The sequence below is a fragment of the Panthera leo genome, chromosome A2, assembly GCF_018350215.1.
Source record: "Panthera leo isolate Ple1 chromosome A2, P.leo_Ple1_pat1.1, whole genome shotgun sequence".
In the NCBI taxonomy this organism is placed as follows: Eukaryota; Metazoa; Chordata; class Mammalia; order Carnivora; family Felidae; genus Panthera; species Panthera leo.
In genome coordinates this window covers 139,201,629-139,220,355 of record NC_056680.1, presented here as the reverse complement: position 1 = coordinate 139,220,355, position 18,727 = coordinate 139,201,629, and the positions used below count along the sequence as shown (strand labels likewise).

At 36.6% G+C, this 18,727-nt stretch overlaps 1 protein-coding gene across 4 annotated transcripts in view; it reads left to right on the top strand.

Annotated features, from left to right (window-relative positions):
• SLC13A1 (solute carrier family 13 member 1) overlaps positions 1–18,727 on the top strand; it is a 233,938-nt gene that overhangs the window by 158,539 nt on the left and 56,672 nt on the right. For 3 of the 4 annotated variants that reach the window (XM_042923367.1, XM_042923380.1, XM_042923364.1), the window contains exons 4-8: positions 287–415; positions 10,070–10,206; positions 12,789–12,976; positions 13,568–13,625; positions 13,707–13,755. In XM_042923367.1, coding sequence (XP_042779301.1) covers positions 380–415; positions 10,070–10,206; positions 12,789–12,976; positions 13,568–13,625; positions 13,707–13,755 — 468 coding nt within the window. In that variant the 5' untranslated portion in view covers positions 287–379. The remainder of the gene's footprint in view (positions 1–286; positions 416–10,069; positions 10,207–12,788; positions 12,977–13,567; positions 13,626–13,706; positions 13,756–18,727) is intronic. The other variant, XM_042923373.1, reaches the window with a different exon arrangement.

Below are 18,727 nucleotides of genomic sequence, written 5' to 3'. Positions count from 1 at the left end.
ATGAGCACAGAAAATTGACTATATGCTGTTATCTGTTTCGAAGGAAGGTGAATGAAAATTAAAAACTGAGGACTTTTTTGTCTTCAGTTTTTCATTTTATTAAATTTTGGCTCTTAGAATCCCTGAGAAATAATTATTTGCTGCCCAACTTAAAGGTTCAGAGACCTCCAGAGTTTCCTCTTACTTTCTCGGTGACACAGCTCCATTCAGCAAATGTGGATGTGATTTGATTAATGATTTCCCAGCCTCATTATTTCACCTTGCATTTTTCTTTTGTTCTTTCCAGGAAGCAGAATGTGCCTACACACTCTTTGTCATTGCCACATTTTGGCTTACAGAAGCTTTGCCTCTGTCAGTAACAGCTTTGCTGCCTGGTTTAATGTTTCCATTGTTTGGGATCATGCCTTCTAAGAAGGTAAGTCCTCTTGCAAATGTATGTGATAATTAGATTCCTTATTTTGTGCTGATGCTCCCATTGAGAAAAGTTGTATTGAAAGGGAGCAATAATCCTATTGATAAAGCTTCCACGTAAGTCCTGCAAGTTTCCAGTTGTTTCTCCCTAGAATTCTGCATGTATGTCTGCATTCAGGTGGACAGAAACAAAACACAGGCTGTAGCCTCTTGAGTCATGTGTGTCAGTAGGAGAAATGCGTGTCCAGCCTTCCTGGGCTGACATCTATGGCTGGTGTCTCCCTCCCAACAAAAGGGCCAACCTTTTCACATCCTGCATAAGCTTTTTCTTTTCAACAGAATTTGGTCTCACACAGTGTTAGAAAAGCAATTTTTGTTTTTAATGAAGAAAAAGCTACCCTGTTTTCTTTTCCAGAAACCTGCCATTTCAAAAGATAAAGCCAAATTAACTTTCATGTGTATTTCTATTTTGTTCTTGCTGAGAGGAGTTTATTCATGCTGAGAGGTGTTTCTTACCTTTATACAATCTGAGGGTACCCGTCTGAAGAAAATGGATTCAGTTTCCCATTAAAAGCATGAAATGCATTGAAATCAGAAAATCTGTCTTCATGCAGTCTCCAGCCACCCAGCACACAACTGCCCAAACCACAGCTGAAAGAATCTCAGGAAAGATGTCAAGTTCAAGATGCCAGCCCCTGCAATTTGTCACCTTTGGACTTCTATCTTCTGCCAGGGTTCAAATTGCTAACTTGAGGTTCATCTGTCTTATAACGTGGGTAGAGATTTTTCTTTTTAAATAACCCATGTTATATAGAGATGGGGTTTTTTGTTGTTGTTATTTTGTTTTGTTTTTTGTCCTATGGGAGAAGCAATTCCTTTCCTTCTCTTCATGTCATTCTTCCTCATTTCATAGTTCAAGATCTTCTTTTCTTCTTTTTGCGTTGCAGATCCATTTTACTCCTCTTTTCTTACTGCATTTTCCCTTCCCTCAGAATCTTGACTCTTTTCTTTCTAAGCACCATTGCTTGGGAAGAGAGTGTAGCTTCTCGTCCCCTTCTGCTGCCCACAGAATCTGGGATCTATAATTTAAGAAGTTTCTCAAATGCTCCAACATGCTACATGGCTCCCAGTAAAGGAAAATTTAAAAGAAGGGGCAGGCAAGTTCTTAAACGTAGTGTGTTAAGTTATTAACCCCTGTCCTGCTGGCCTAGGTGGTTGTACCTCTAAAGGTAACTAGTTCAACAGTGACGTATTTGTCTTTTACGGTTTAATAAGAATGAAACTGACAAAATTGACTTTTTAAAAGAAGCTGAGATCAAAGCAAGATTAACTGCAACTGGGGCATTTCTGTAGCAAAGAGGCTAAAGGAAGACAGGAGAAGAAGGATGCCTAGGAAAGCCTGGCTTTGTGGGAACTGCCAAAGAAATATCTTTGCCTTTTTACAGAATGTGGAGGCCTGACTAGAGGCAGCAAAATTCTAGGTACTGTCAGCTGTTGCGTTAGTCAGGCTGCCAATACCTGTCCAAGAGTCCTTTGTCTCCAGAAGTGTCAACCTCAGACTAATTTAACAGTCATAGAACCTTAGCCTTGGAAGCTCGTACTTCTGGATCATTTCATCCTGGGCAGGGATTTCCCCTCTCAATAGCTCTTACAGATGAGATCACTCAGGAAGTGTTTGGGTCTTCCTGTGTGTGGGTTTAGAATACCCTTCAAAGAAAATACATATGTTTTTTAACACTTTGAATACTTGATTCACTCAGCTTTACTGAGCCCAGTGTCAAACTCAGTCACTTTGTCCCTAGACTTTCCTCTAAATGTCTAAGATTACGCACACACACACACACACACACACACGGACAGCAACAATAAAAACTTCATCTTTCTTCCACATGACATTGCTGTTTTTGATGTGAAAATAAATACCATTTCCTCTTTCAGTCTCCCCCCTCCAGTCTTTATGGTTTCTGCATCTCAACTCCCTTCCTTAACCCCACCACCTCCACCTGTGCCATCACCACCATCTTCACTCCTGTTCCCAGAACTACCTCCAGTTTGTCAGTGGTACTTATGAATTAGATAGTTAGTGAATGTAATGTCTATCACGTGGTAAGCACTCACTATATATTAGTTAATATTATCATTATTTGTACATTGACAAGAGTGAATACCTCACTAGAAACATTCTGACTGTTGCAAAGCTAAGTGAATCTATTTCATTTCAGCCTAAATTCGTTGCAAATTTTATGTGACTTTTTTTACCCTAAGCTTAGTAGGAACTTGAAACAAATCAAAGTCCTTAGGACTTTCAGTGTAGCAAACTGCTCTTCAGTCTTATGATCCTCTTTCCAGAAAGGGCAACTGGAATTTTACTAGGAAATATCTGACCAAAGTTATGGGGAAAGGGCTAGAGATTTATTCAGAAGACCTGAGCTTAAAACCTGATATTCACCACTAATTACTTGTATGGTCCTGATCATGTCCCTTAGCAACTCTTTTTTTCTCATAATCCAGAGGTTGTTATAATAATCAAATCAAATAAAAATGTGAAACAGTGATAGATACTAGGCATCAATTATTCTTATGAGTTTTAATATCCACAGTTAAAGGTGTTAACTATCATACCAGCCCTTCTGAAGGATTTGGAATCTCAACTTTGCCATGGAGACTAATGTGTCTTTAATACCCTTGTCTAAGTTCAGAGCCTTACACATCCTTCTCTTTGGCCACAATAGTTTTAATCTTATGTTATGCATTTATTAAGTCAATGCTAAATATCTGTATCTTACTGAGCACCTTATTGTATTAAATAATGTCAACAGGGGCGCCTGGGTGGCGCAGTCGGTTAAGCGTCCGACTTCAGCCAGGTCACGATCTCACGGTCCGTGAGTTCGAGCCCCGCGTCAGGCTCTGGGCTGATGGCTCTGAGCCTGGAGCCTGTTTCCGATTCTGTGTCTCCCTCTCTCTCTGCCCCTCCCCCGTTCATGCTCTGTCTCTCTCTGTCCCAAAAATAAATAAAAAACGTTGAAAAAAAAAATTTAAAAAAAAAAAATAATGTCAACAAATTTTGAATTTCTCTCATATCTATTGAATAAAATCTGAAATGCTAAATATTTAGGGTGCTGAATTAGATATTCCAAAACAAATATCATTATTATTATCATCGTCATGGAAAAAGTGTTTATATATAAATTTTATAGATATAAATATGAAGATATTCATATGTATATGCAGATGTTATATATTTAGGTCAGTCGTGCAATAAATATTTATGTGCTAGGACTCTGCCAGGATCTTGGGAATACATTAATGAGTAAACACAGACAAAAGTCCCTGTCTTCATAGGAGAAAAGAGACAATAAACAATATACCTTAATGCATAGGTAAATTACAGGGAGTTAGAAGGTAACTGGTGCTATGGAAAAAAGCAACAGGATAATAAAGATCTAGAGAGGGTTGCAGTTTTAAACAGGATCATCAGAGTAGACTCAATGAGGTGTCAATACCTGAACAAAGACTTACAGGAGATGAGGGAGTTAGTCATGTGGATATCTGGGGAACAGCCGTCACCGAAGGCCATACGGCCCCCACAAAGACCTCAAGACAGGAATAGGTCCGAAGGGTGATTAGAGCAAAGTGAGTGAAGGAGAAAATGATAGAAGATGATGTCAGGGAGATAATGTGTAGAGGGACTAGACCATCTAGGGCCAAAGTAGGCCAACATAAGTAACATTTTAATGAAATGAGAATGAGACTCTCTAGAGAATTTTGAGTAGAGGAGTGGCATGATCAATTTGACTTTTATTTAAAAGGATAATTTAGACCTGCTATGCTGAGAAACAAGGCAGAAAGAAGGAAACAGGTAGCACGTTATTGCAATAATGCAGTTGAGAGGCCATGGTTAATTCAGACAAGGGATAGTAATAGGGATATTGAATATATTGTTAATGTATTTTTAAGATAAAACCAACAAAATTTCCTGTATGATTTGATAGAGCATATGATAGAAAGAAAGAATTCAAGGATGCCTCAGAACTTTTTGACCTGGCAGCTGGAAAATTGGAGTTGCCATCAACTGAAATGGGGAAAACCATGGGCAGAGTAGGCTTGTTGCACAAGAGAGGCTGGCACCAGGAATACAAAGTTGGACACTAAGTATGAAATAACTGTTTGATATATAAGTGAGGGTGTTAAATAGGCAGTTAAATACAAATGGGCCCAGAGTTCATGAGAGAGAGCTGAGCTGGAGATACAGGTTTGAGAATTATCAGCATATACATGATACTGAAAGCTCTAAAAGTTGATGAGATCGTTTAGAGAATGAGTGAAGATAAAAAACAAACAAAGATAACAAAGAACTGACTAATTGGAGAACTACAACATTAAGGGATTGATAAGAAGAAAAAGAATTTGCAAAGAAGAATGAGGATGGGTTATTGAGGTAGGAGGAAGACCAGGAGAGTTTGGGATCCTGGAAATGTTTTAAGGATGAGGCAGTGATCAAACGTGTCAAATCTAATAGGTCAATTAATGTGAAAACTGGAAATTGACCATTGGATTTAGCAACAAAGCATAAATAAACTTGAACTTTTATGGGTAAGTATACTGACTTGTAGGAAGCTTGTGAAGTGGTAAATTTTATAGCTAAGAGAGAACCCACATGCTCTGATAGCAAAAGTGCATGTGTTTTGGTGAAATCCCACTTTGAGACAGAGATATGACTACCTTGATCTTAAAAACAGATTTCAAATTTCATTAGAATTTTATTTGACATGCTTATTTTGCCTCAAAAATAGTTATATTTACCAGTGTCATTTACAGACCAGTAGCATTTTCTCCTATTACCTCCTATACACATGGGCTATAAACAAACACATATACTCGTGACTAATGTGCTGCAAATATACTGTGATGAAACCCAAAGAATGGGTAATACAATGGAAAACAAAAGAATGTGAGAATTCCTCCTTAGGTGTATAATTATTTGCATTTAGACAATTGGGCTGCAGGCCATTTTTTTGTTTACAGAGTCTATTAAGAGACTGGAAAACTATGAGTCTGAGGGCCAAATTCAGCCTGCTACCCAATTTTTAAATTAAAGTTTTACTGGAGGAGCACCTGGGTGGCTCAGTCGGTTGAGCCTTCGACTTCAGCTCAGGTCATGATCTTGTGGTTCGTGAGTTCGGGCCCCACATCTGTGCTGACAGCTCAGAGCCTGGAGCCTGCCTCAGATTCTGTGTCTTCCTCTCTCTCTCTCTGCCCCTCCCCTGCTCACACTCTGTCAATCTCTCTCTCAAAAAATAAATAAACATTTAAAAAAATGTTTTTTAAGTTTTATTGGAAACACACAAAGCCATGGTTATTCATTTACAGTCTCTGGCTACTTTTGTGCTACAGTCAAGTTGAGTAGTTGCAGTACAAACAATGAGGCTCACAAATTCACATTTATTATCTGACCTTTTACAGATAAAGTCTGCCAACTGCTGACATAATCTAAAGAGAAATACAAGAGTATCTTATGGTCTTGGACTTCCTTCTGTGTTCAATAATTTACTAATAATGGCTCACTTCTATGTATTTCTTTAAATACATGGTGATTTTTAAAATAATTCTGCATTTATTTTTTCATAGAATTCTCAGACTGATGGAATAGTGTAAGTAGGGTTTATTTTCATAAGCAAAACTGCAAAAGACATAAGAGCAGAGAAAAACTCAAATGTCTATTTATCTTCCCATAATCAATTTGAATATCAGGTACTGTAAGAAGAGTTTCCCAATTCCCCTAGAAAAAGGTGGTTATTTACTCTTTGAGCCTCAGCTATAGCTTGAAGAAATATTTTCCATGCACCTGTGATACTTTACTGCCGTCTTTGTTACCTTGTTTTTCTCACCTAGTAACCTGTAAGCTTCTTGAGTCTAGGGACTTATTAATTCAGTATCTATTGAGTGCCAATATGTGCCATGAATGTCCTAAATCCATAAATGCAATGATCAATAAGACACATCTCTGCCTTCAAAATATATCTAGTCTAATAAAGGGGATAATAAAGTAAAAAAATTATCACCACGTGCATTAAGATGTGCTCTCACAAAAGGAAGCAGCATCCAACCACATTTAGGGTAGTCAGGAAAGGCATCTTAGAATTGACATCTGATTTCATCCATGAAGGAAAATTATGGGTAACCAAAATAAGAGAATAGAGTCATTCCAGGTTAAATGACAGCCGAGTGTTAAAGCATTTCTGTGATTGGAGAGTTTCACACTTAAGGAGAAGTTGGCAGAGAGCACTGAAAGACTAAGCTGGAAAGGTGAAATGGGACTAAATGATGAAGAGTCTTACAAGACGTGTTGAGAAGGTTGGATTTTGGTCTTAAAACACATGGAGTCCACTGAAGGAGTATAGGAGGCACAATGATGTGATTAGATTTATACTTTAGAGAAGTAATTGTGACAATGGTGAGGGGTGGATTAGAAAAAGACAGATCAAACAGTAACCATGTGAGAAGCAGTAAGGAGCTCAATGAAAGGTTTGAGTAGTAATAAGGTTTGAATAGAACAAAGTGGACAATTTAAAGTAGACGGGGGAACTGGAAATAATAGGACTTAGTGACTAAGACGCACTTATTGGAAATGAAAAAGGAATCAGAGCTGACCCTTAGGTTTCTAACTTGGACAACTAAGTAGATGGAAGTTTCATTTGCCACAAAAAGGCATATGCTGAGTTTTTAGATATTTATAGGAAATTCAAATGGAAATGTCCAGCTGGATACACCAGTCTGGAACACAGAAGACTTATCTGTTTGGGCACAAACACCTTAGTGTCATCAGCATTAATTCGACAAATATGTATTGAATGCCTACTATGTGCCAAACATGATTTTAGTCACATAGAGTTAGAAATTGAATCTGTAAAATTCAATAATCAGGGGTACAAAACAAGAAGACTGGAGACAAACCTTATAGAGTACCAACATTTAAAAAAAGGTAGAGGAAGAGTAATTTTGAAAGTAGGCCAAGAAGAAAAATTCAGACAGGCAGAGATAGACCCAGGAAGGGAAAAAAATGGTTTGTCAGGTTGTAAACACTAGTAAATTAATAAATTGAAAGAATACTTATACTGAATGTAAGGACTGAGAGAGTTAAGAGGTTAGAAGTTTGGGAAGAGAGGGTAGACAATTGGGATTTAGGAGCTCAGAGAGTGTAGCTTATACGTGGATTCCCTTCCTCCCTCTCTCACTCATCCAATATTATTTACTGAGCTCTTACTCGGTACCAGAATTGTACTAGGTGCCAAATATGCAATGACTAGCAAAACAGATTCCTGGCCCTCTTAGAATGTATAGTGTAATACAGAAGACATGTAACAAGCAGGCAAACAAACTACATAATGTGATGTGCTATAAAGGAAATAAACAGGGCTCCACAATACAGAAAAATAGTAAAATCTGTTTAGAAAAACTGGATATTTGAGAATTGAAGAGGTGTGAAGAGGGAAAAACATGTCAGACATTTATTCTTGCCTTCCCTGTTCATATAACAGTTTTGGTGCATAGTAAACTCTTGTCCAATGTTAGAGTAATTAATAAATGAAATAAGGAAATTGATATAATCATTTTTGATTATGCAATTACTACAAAACGCAAAGAGGTACATATAAACTTTGAAAACATAATAAACTGACTTTTCACAAAACATAAAGAAGAGATCCACTTGTCCACTTTTAATTCCAAGGCTAATTTTTATTTTGTTTTGAAACCAAGCCAGACTTGGTAGGTTATGCTAAAAGTGCAGATACAACTTAAAATATCAAAATAAGGGCACCTGTTTGGCTCAGTCAGTTGAGTGTCCAACTTCAGCTCAGGTCATGATCTCCTGGTTCGTGGGTTCGAGCCCCACATCGGGCTCTGTGCTGACAGCTCAAAGCCTGGACCCTGCTTTGGATTCTGTGTCTCCCTCTCTCTCTGCCCCTCCCCCACTAATGTTCTGTCTCTCTATCTCTCTCTCTCTCTGTGTCAAGAATAAAAAAACATTAAAAAAATTTTAATAGCAAAATCATCATGAAGACTGATTTTTCTGTTCCTTTGTGGTTTCATATTAGAATAGTTATTTTCCAACTCTTCCATTCCTTCTAACAGATATTTTTAAGGGATATTTCTTTTTTCTTTTTAAATGTTTATTTATTTATTTTGAGAGAGAGTGTGCAAGTGGAAGAGGGGCAGAGAGAGGGAGAGAGAGAAATCCCAAGCAAGCTCCACGCTGTCTGCGCAGAGCCTGCTGTGGGGATTGATCTCACATATGGTGAGATCATGACCTGAACTGAAATCAAGAGTCAGACACTTAACTGACTGAGCCACTCAGGTGCCTTAGGGATATTTCCTCTTATAATCCTCTCTTTTCTGCACAGCCTTGTGATTCAGTTTAACCAAGCGGGTCCTAAAGTCAGGTCTGTTGAATATCAGTCTCATGAGGTACAGCACCTAAGAATTTAAAAGTAAGTTTTCTGTGGTTAGATAAGTTGAGAAATATGTTGTATATGGAACTCTGGGAGTGGCAATATATATTAAAGGTATACTTAATATAAATATATAATATAATGTTTATATTATTTATAAAATTTAATGTTTAAATATTATAAATATAGTATTTAAAGGTTTTGAGGAGATCTATGGGAAAGAAAATGCTAGTATTTCAAAACTCTCTGGTTTCTAAACTTATTTGACCACAACATCTTTGTGTTGTTGCTGCTGTTTGAGAAAAAGATTATGTACCTAACATACCTCAGAGCATTCTTTGGTAAATAGGTGGACCCAAAGTGTCTGTACACTCTACTAATCTCTCAATGGTGTTAGCTAAAAATGGTTTAAAATGTTGGCTCCTATTGAAGAGTATTTATTTTATAGCAAATGATTTTGAAGGTAAAACCATTCAAAGTATTAAGAAGTGACACTGAAATTATGGCATAATGGATAGTATCGATGACACTGGCAAGTTGGAGACTTAACTTGGACTTTCCCAAATCAGTCATTGTCATTCTACCATAGCAGCATAACTCGATTAACCCCAGCTGAGAGGAGGAAAAATTAAGACATTGGAGGCAGTTTCCTGATGTTACACAGTTATTTAAAAACCCAGTATGGAGCACCTGTGTGGCTCAGTCAGCTGAGCATCCAACTCTTGATATTGGTTCAGGTCATGATCTTGTGGTCGTGATATAGAGCCATGCCTGGAGCTCCTCATCGGGCTCCACGCTAAGTGTGGAGCCTGATTGGGATTCTCTCCCTCCCCCTCTCTCTACCCTTCCCCTACTCGTTCTCCCTCCCCCCTCAAAATAAATAAATAAACATTACAAATAAAAAAATAAAAAAATAAAAGTAAATAAAAACCCAGTATCTTGGGTTCCCTTTTCTTTTCTTTTCTTTTCTTTTTTTTTTGTATATATTCTTCCTTAACACTACTATTTCTGGGTAAGAATATAGAACTTACTTCAAATTTGTATTCTAATGCATCTACATTTTTCTTAACCAAATAGAAAGATTAAGTAGTTTGAAGGTCACAGCTAAGAGCAGCAAAGTTAAGAGAAAGCAAAATTGCTTTCTCGGGCAATCTCATTTTCCCCCCACCAACATAAATAAATGATCATGGGCTTAACTATAATTTCAGGTGGCATCTGCTTATTTCAAAGATTTTCATCTACTGCTAATTGGAGTCATCTGCTTAGCAACATCAATAGAAAAATGGAATTTGCACAAAAGGATCGCTCTGAGAATGGTGATGACAGTGGGTGTGAACCCAGCATGGTAAGTACCGCATTTACTGTTCCAGGTTTACATTCCAAACAGATCATTTTTATGCAGAGCAAATAACTAAATAAGTAATACGCATCCAGGCAGTCATTCATATCACAGTATAATTCATGCCTTTTTTTTTTTCCTCTGCAAATATGAAAGGGATGTAAAGTGTACTTGAGTTGGAGGAGGAAACAACAACTTTCCCTTCACAGCAGGTCTAATTACAGGGAGATTGGAGTAAGTGCACACAACTCTCACCTTTCATGCACATTAAGAGGCAAAGCTGAGAGGAGCCTTGAACCTCAACAGACAAGATTGATAGGCTTCAGAGTAGATTTCAGTCCTATCTCGTTTTTTGTCTAATTACCCATTCAAGACTTGCTCAAGAGCATCCTTGATCATCAGGGAAGATGTTAAGAACCAAAGACAAAGACATTACTGACAAAATACAAATGTGTGCAGAAAAATTCCAAGGTGAACATTTTTCTTTTTAAATGAACTGTTGCAAAGTGAAACAATCAATTAAGAAGTTTCATCTACAGAATGTGAAATCGCTCAGTTGACTGATTTTCCCCCACTGAATGCTTTCCCCCACTGAAATGAATGCTTTTTTCCATTAAATTAATTGGCTATTGTAGTTTTAATTCTAGCTCTTGTTAAGAACATAGATGTGAGCTAAAAAATATATTTTCAGTGTCATAATCACTTGCATATGAGAAATTATATGTTTCTCTCTAAAGGCAATAACATATATACCAGTCCTTATAAAGTTTAGTGTGTAGTAAGCAGAAAGTTCCCAGTAAAATTACCCCCGAAAAGTTCTAAATTAGAAATTATAATAATACTGATTTTAAAATACACATTTAACATTTGCCTAAGCATTAAGCTTTAAAGCCTTAGGTGGTTCTTCCCTTCTCATTTTTCTTTGAAAATAAGAAAATTTTATTGAATTATGTTGCATAATTCATTCTAGAGTGCATCCATATCTGTGTTTACCATTTATGAGTAAAAGAGTGTTGTTGAATACAGAAAATAACTCAGATGAGTCAAATTTTTTAAATGTTTATTACTTAAAATTTTTATAACATGTATGTATTAAGGTAATTTCACTCCTAAAATGAAATGGTGTTCCACAGCTCTTGGGATGCTACAGATACTGTCTCTTTTCCTTGATCACCTTCTCACTGAACACAGGGAATAGGGGAGTGAACCGCACAGTGAAGCAAGAGTCCTGTCCATTATATCATTAAGTGGCTTTGCAATTTAAGGCATTTTCACCACACTAAAGATTTATCTGATCACCATCTTCTTTTATAGGAATATTTCAGGTCTTGTCAGAGCCTTAAGTTAAAGTTATTTCTAGTTTGCTTTTATTAGGAATCTTGTCTTATTTAAACAGATATCTAAAGAGTTCTATTTTGTTTTACATGTAAAAATTGTTCACCTGATCTGAAGTGGAAACTTACAGTGTGGAATTTTTCTTGTGGATCTACTTTTTTTTTTTTTTTTTTTAATCTTTATTTATTTTTGAGAGAGAGACAGCATGTGAGCAGGGAAGGAGCAGAGACAGAGAGAAAGAGACACAGAATGCGAAGCAGGCTCCAGGCTCCAAGCTGTCAGCACAGAGCCCGACGTGGGGCTCGAACTCATGAACTGTGAGATCATGACCTGAGCTAAGTGGGACGCTCAACCCACTGGGCCACCCAGGCGCCCCACTTGTGGATCTACTTTTAAGGGAGTCACAGAATTTTATAAATGGCTTTATATGGAAAGATGTGCTTCTGAATGATTTTTTGGGATCTCCTACTCAAAGGAGATCATATTTTTTCCCCCAGGTGTGACTTTGAAAGCTTATAGATACAGTTTCAAATGCTAGAAGTCTTAGGTGTGTTATTTTTAAGGGAGAAGAACTGCTCTAAATATAAGAGAAGAGAAAATAATATATCCAGTTCTTGACCACAGGTAGGAATGTTAAATTCAAGAAAGCATAAATAATAGAATCTATAGAAAATTCTGAAACCTCATTTTAGCTAGTAATTTTAACCATTTCCTTTATCTACCATATATTGAGCCAAGTAGTCAATAACAAAAAGCAGATTTAAAAATATTAATTTTTATCCTTGCCCTCGTGCTTCCCTGGCACACAGACTAATAAACAGAGATGAGATCAAAAGATAAGAGAAAGAATAAGGGATCCTAAACTCAAAAATTGATTACATTTCCTCTTACTAGTATTTGAAGGTAAGCGTCATCTGCAAAGGGCATTCAAATATTGGTATAATATTATAAGCTGTTATACCATCTACTGACTTGCAGTTCGGTTATACATTTAATCATTTTTTTTCTGTTTCAAGAGAAGATTCTTATGGTTTCCAGGGAGACAAATCTCATAAAAACTCCACTCTTCTATGTGCCACTTTGGTTCCTGTCTGGCTATGGCCATCCTGAGGGGTCGTCATCTGAGAGGAACCTTAACTTAAGTGTGTTTTGAAAAAAATTCCCAAGTCAAAAACAGCAACCTTGACAGTTAAATAATACAGAGCTAGTTAAGCTGAAGAGCACAGTTCATACTAAAAGCCCTCTCATTTCAGGCTGACATTGGGGTTCATGAGCAGTACCGCCTTTTTATCTATGTGGCTTAGCAACACCTCAACTGCTGCCATGGTGATGCCCATCGTGGAGGCCGTGGCACAGCAAATCATCAGTGCTGAAGCAGAGGTCGAGGCCACTCAGATGACTTATTTCAGTGGATCAACCAACCATGGACTGGAAATTGATGGTATCACATGTTGTTACAGCTGCAGTGGGGTCTAATCATTTGGGCAATAGGCATAAACTCAAGAATTCTGGCTTATATTTTATTGACTGTCCATACATGCATGATGTGAATTAAGCCTTCCCCTTTCTGTATTTATACAAAGGAATGACATTACTCGAAGATTTTACCTTCAGTTAATGGTCAAATCTACATTCTCTGGAAAAAAAGAGGAAGAGTGCCCTTTCTATCCTCCAGCCAGTCTGATGGAAATCTTTCTCTGTCTCTCTCTCTCAGGAGACCCCAGGTCTACTTTCATACTGAATTGACATTCCTGCATAATATTGGGAATCTTTCATTCCTACATTCTATTTGGAAAGAGCATTGCATTTGGCTGTGGTTATTTCTGGCTCTGATAAATTTCCCTGATAGAGTGAAAACTGTTGGGGCAATATTTGTATTTATAAAATACTTTATTAAGATGAATGTTATGTCAGTAGGTGAATTTAGTTCCAGTTTCTAGTAATGCTTCCATCTTTACACACACACACACACACACACCTGCACACACAGAAAACCCTTTAAAGTATTTTTCTTCTATTTAATGTTTTGCAGAAAGTGTTAATGAACACGAAACAAACGAGAGGAAAGAGAAGACAGTACCGGTTCCAGGGTAAAGAATATTGACATTTTGATTAGGATTTTCTAAATTACATTTTAATAAAATTATAAACGGGGTCGATTTATTTTGCAGATACAGTAATGATGCAGGGAAAAATTCAAGCAATATGGAGCTGGAAAAGGTACATTAAATGTGATTCTTTCTAAATAATTATATGTGAAATTATATTAGATGTGCAGTTAGAGATGTATGCATTTTAAAATCTGCTACTTGCTTCCTTGTTTATCAATTACTTTGCTTGCCTAAGTCAACATGGTTTGATAAGCCCTCATGGAGAGACTAAAATCAATATTCTGATCAAAAGTATTTTAGGCTTTGAAAATTAGCATCATTATTTTCTCCTTTTACTAAGTTTGTGGTGATAGGAGGTAGCATACGTAGTTCAAAGAAATATAATTCCAGTCTCAGAATATTGTTTCATCTTCTTATTAAAATCTTACTGGCTTGGTAGCCTGATTTTCATTAGGACTCTCCCCATTTCTTTCAGGTTATAAACTTAGAGCAACTATTCGTGTAATTGCAATCCAGTTATCTTTAGTATTCCCACTAAAAAATGCAATGCAGAATTTATGAATTGCTACTGTCAAACACAGATGGAGGAGTCGTAGTCATTCTAGCTATTCAAGGAAGGAAGGAGACTTTTGTAAATTATCCCACAGAATTCATTTCCCAGAATAAATCAATATAAAAATTCTATACCGAGTCGTATTGGGAGCAATAGATCTTGAGTCTACTGAAAAGTAATCCTGCATAGCAATAGTTTTATAGTAACCATGGTATTAGGAATAGGAGAGTGGGGCATATGTTCCTTCCTCAGGCTGCAAGGCATTCACATGCAGCTCAGTAGGAAAAAGAAAACTCTCTTGTTATTTACAGAAATCTTTAAGGAAAGAGTGATTTCTGTGTAAAGCGGAGACAAATAACAAAGCTAAGTTTTAAGCCTTTAGCTACAGTGTACAGTAAGGGTTTTAAAGATGAGAACTGAATATACATTTATGAAAACATTATCATTTTTAGTGATAGAAGTAATTCTTGTAAAACATAGAGAATCAATAGCAGGCAAAGTATGTCACAGAAGAATACATTAAAAATGAGCTTTAAAAATTATGAAAACTGGCAATCCTAAACAGAAAAATATGCTCGCACTCAGTAACTTTCTCGTGGTCATCTTTAGAAACCCAGTTTTCTGGCATGATGCTGAAATTTAGTATCAAGCCCCTTCGAATCGATTTGACATCCAACACAGCCCTAGGCATTATAGAAAGGTCCAACGATGAAAAGACCTGCTCCCCACTGTGTGCAGCTCAGAGTCTAGTGGGGAAGGGGGACGTAAAAAAGACATGTGACATAACTACTACAACAGAAGCATGCACAGAGGGGCTAAGTGTTTAGAAGTGGAGAGCAACCAGCTCAGTCAGGGATGTTGCAGGAGTGGAGTGCAAGGGAACGAGATTTGAGTCAGGAAGGAGACAGCATGTTCAATCAGCAGAATGCAGACTCCATGCATGCCGGGACTATGTCTGCTTTGTTCATTTAATTCCATGACACGCTTCGTTGCCTCATTTTCAGTAGATATTTATCTTCATCAATTAATGAATGAGTGAAAAGAGAAGAGGTATTCTAATTAGAGAATGCAGTGAATTCAAAGACCCAAATATGTGGAGAACCGGGCTTTTTTCAGGAAGCCTCTCCACTGCAGGTTCTAGGGATGAGTTGTGGTAAGTGAAATGTGAAGATAGATCAAGCCATGTTCAAAATAGCTGTTTGTGGGACGCCTGGGTGACTAGTCTGGTGAAGCATCCGACTCTTGATTCCTGCTCAGGTCATGATCTCACAGTTTCGTGAGTTCGAGCCACACGTCAGGCTCTGCGCTGAACCTGCAGAGCCTGCTTGGGATTGTCTCTCTCTCTCTCTCTCTCTCTCTCTCTCTCTCTCTCTCTCTCTGTCTGTCTGTCTCTGCCCCTCCCTGCCCATGCTCTCTCTGCCTCTCTCAAAATAAATAAATAAACTTTTAAAAAAATATTTTAAAAAATAGCTGTTCTTGGGGCGTGTGGGTGGCCCAGTCCCTTAAGCGTCAGACTTCGGCTCAGGTCATGATCTCATTGTTTGTGAGTTGGAGCCCCCGTGTTGGGATCTGTGCTGACAGCTCAGAGCCCAGATCTTGCTTCAGATTCTGTGTCTCCCTCTCTTTCTGAGCCTCCCCTGCTCATGCTCTGTCTCTGTCTCTCTCTCTCTCAAAAGTAAATAAACATTAAAAAAATAATAATTAAAAATTTTTTTAAATGCAGAAGAGTTTAGAGTTTATGTTAGGGGAAATGGGAATCTTTGAAACTGGAGAGCAGCATGGTAAATTCTGCCCATTGAGAAACTTACTATGGCAACAATTTGCAGAGTGGAGAGTGCAAACCTAACTGGACTTTTTTGATTAATCAGACTTTGAGGACAAGAGAGAGAAAAGCATAGAAGATGTCTCTGCTAGAATAAACTAGGTAAATGTAGGCCTTGATGTCACCAACTGAGATGCAGACACAGGAGGAACAAGTGTTCAATGGAGAAAAGTAAAGATAATGTGGGTACATTTAGGGCAATAAAGACTGAGTTCTGAGTTTGGGAGAAGAGAGCAAGCAAGGCCTTTGAACAATGCTTCTGTGGTCTTTGTAGAACTCAACGTATAAAATTCAACTTTATGCAAAAGAAAAATTAAAGGATAACTTTTTACTTTACAAAAGTATTCTTTGTTAGAGATAACACGAAAGTGTTATTTTATATACACACTTAAGATATGTTTTGATTTTTAACAACTACAGATAGATATATTGTATATTTTGTGTTCAATTTGTACTAAATTGCACCTATTCTTTGCCAGGTTTAAACTAGCTACTTTAACATTAATTGATTATGTGGAAGAATCTGTATCTACTTCATCTAGTTATGAAAAGGAAAGAATATTTATATAATGTTTTTTTCTTCTATTTTCTTCTTGAAGCAGGTAGGGCATTCTGTTGAATTAAAATAGCTGTATGGTTTGGCTTTGAATTTGAACTATAAGTCATCAAAGATCCAAGGAATGGTTTAAAATAAATTTCAGAGAAGAGGAAAAAATGAAGGGCTTAGGTTTTTTTAAATTTGCACTATTTTGCCATGTTCGTATTTTAAAAAAAATATTTAATTTCTACTGAAAATTACTACAATTTTGTACATTTGAATCACTTGTTCAGTAAAAAATTAAGTATTTTTCTTAAATTTAATTAAAATCTGTTTACTAGTATAATTAAATCAATCCAAGATGATCAATAACCTTACTTTATTTTAGAATTATATATTTACTTCATTTTTTAGAATTATGTTTTTCTTTAAAGGCAATAACACACACCAATCCATATAAAGTTTAGTGTGTAGTAAGCAGAAAGTTCCCAGTAAGTAGAAGAAAATTAAGAATTACCACCAAATAAGTTCTACATTAGTAATTATAATAATATTGATTAAAAATATACATTTAACATTTGCCCAAGTATTATCTTCTTAATGAGGCCTACCCTGATCACCCATTTTCATTATGGCCAATGCATCCCTCCTAATACCCTTGAACCTGCCCTACTTTTCCCAAAGCATGCATTACCTTCATACCAATGAAATTATTTATTTAATTTTTTTCCATATGCTTATTTGTATTTCAAATATCTAGAACAGGTGACTGCCATAGAGTAAGCATGTAGTAAATATTTGCTGAGTGAAGGAATAAATTCAGTAATATTTTTCTCAATAATACTTAGATTAAAAGAACTCATTCTGTATAGAAACTATAACAAGAAAAAAGCAAACTGATAACGGTTGAAAGATAAAACCATGAGTCAGATTAATTTCATTTTTTCCAGCTTAATTGAGATATAATTGACACATAAGTATACTTCACTCAGCCAACACATTGGGTAAATTTAAGGCGCACCTGTTGATTTGATATATTTATATATTGCAGAATGATTATCACCATTGCAATAGTTAATATCTCCATCACATTACATAATTACCATTTCTTTTTTGTGGTAAGAACATTTAAGATCTACTCTCTTAGCAACTTCCAAGCTATAGCAAGTATTATTAATTTTAACCATCATGCTGGACATTAGGTCCTGAGAAATTATTCATCTTATAACTGTAAGTTTGTACCCTTTGACCAAAATCTCATTTCCCCAACCCCAGCCCCCAGGACCACACTCTACACTCTGTTTCTATGAATTAGACTTTTTTCAATTCCACGTGTAAATGATAACATACAATAATTGTCTTTGTCTGACTTATTTCACTTAGCATAATGTTATTATAATAACAGCCATTCTGTTGGGTATGAGGTCATAACTCACTGTGATTTTGATTTGCATTTCCCTGATGGTAGTGATATTGAGTATCTTCTCATCCACCTGTTGGACCACTTTGTATGTCTTCTTTGAAAAAATGTCCATTCAGTTCCTCTCATTTTTAAATTGGATTATCTGGGATTTGTTACTGTTGAGCTAATTTTTATGAGTAGCACAAGAAAGGGGTCCAATTTTATATGCCTGTGGTAATCCAGTTTTCCCAACACCATTTATTGAAGAGGCTATCCTTTCTTCACTAAGTATCTTGGCTCCTTGTCAAATGCTGGCTCCTTGTATATATTAAGGTTTATTTCTGGGCTTTCAATTCTGTTCTGTTGGTGTGTGTGTCTTTTTTTATACCAATTCCAGACTGTTTTGATTACTATAGCTTAGTAATATAGTTTGAAACCAGCAAGTATAATACCTTCAGTTTTGTTCTTCTTTCTCAGGAAAGAGAAAATTGCTTTGGCTATTCATGGGGATTAATTTCATTTTTTGGTGGAAAGAATATAAAGGTTTGGAACTAAAACTTATCAACCCTAAAATTCTTGTTGATAGAACTGCAAACTTCTGACATAGATGATAATAATGATAATTTTGCCATTGCTGCTGCTACTGCTAGTAATGATTACATGTTAGTTTTGAAGGTGATAGATATTCAGTAGCCCCTCTGATTCCAGGAACTGATTAAAGAATAGACATATACCAATGCTGCATACCTAAAAGGGAGATGTTTTC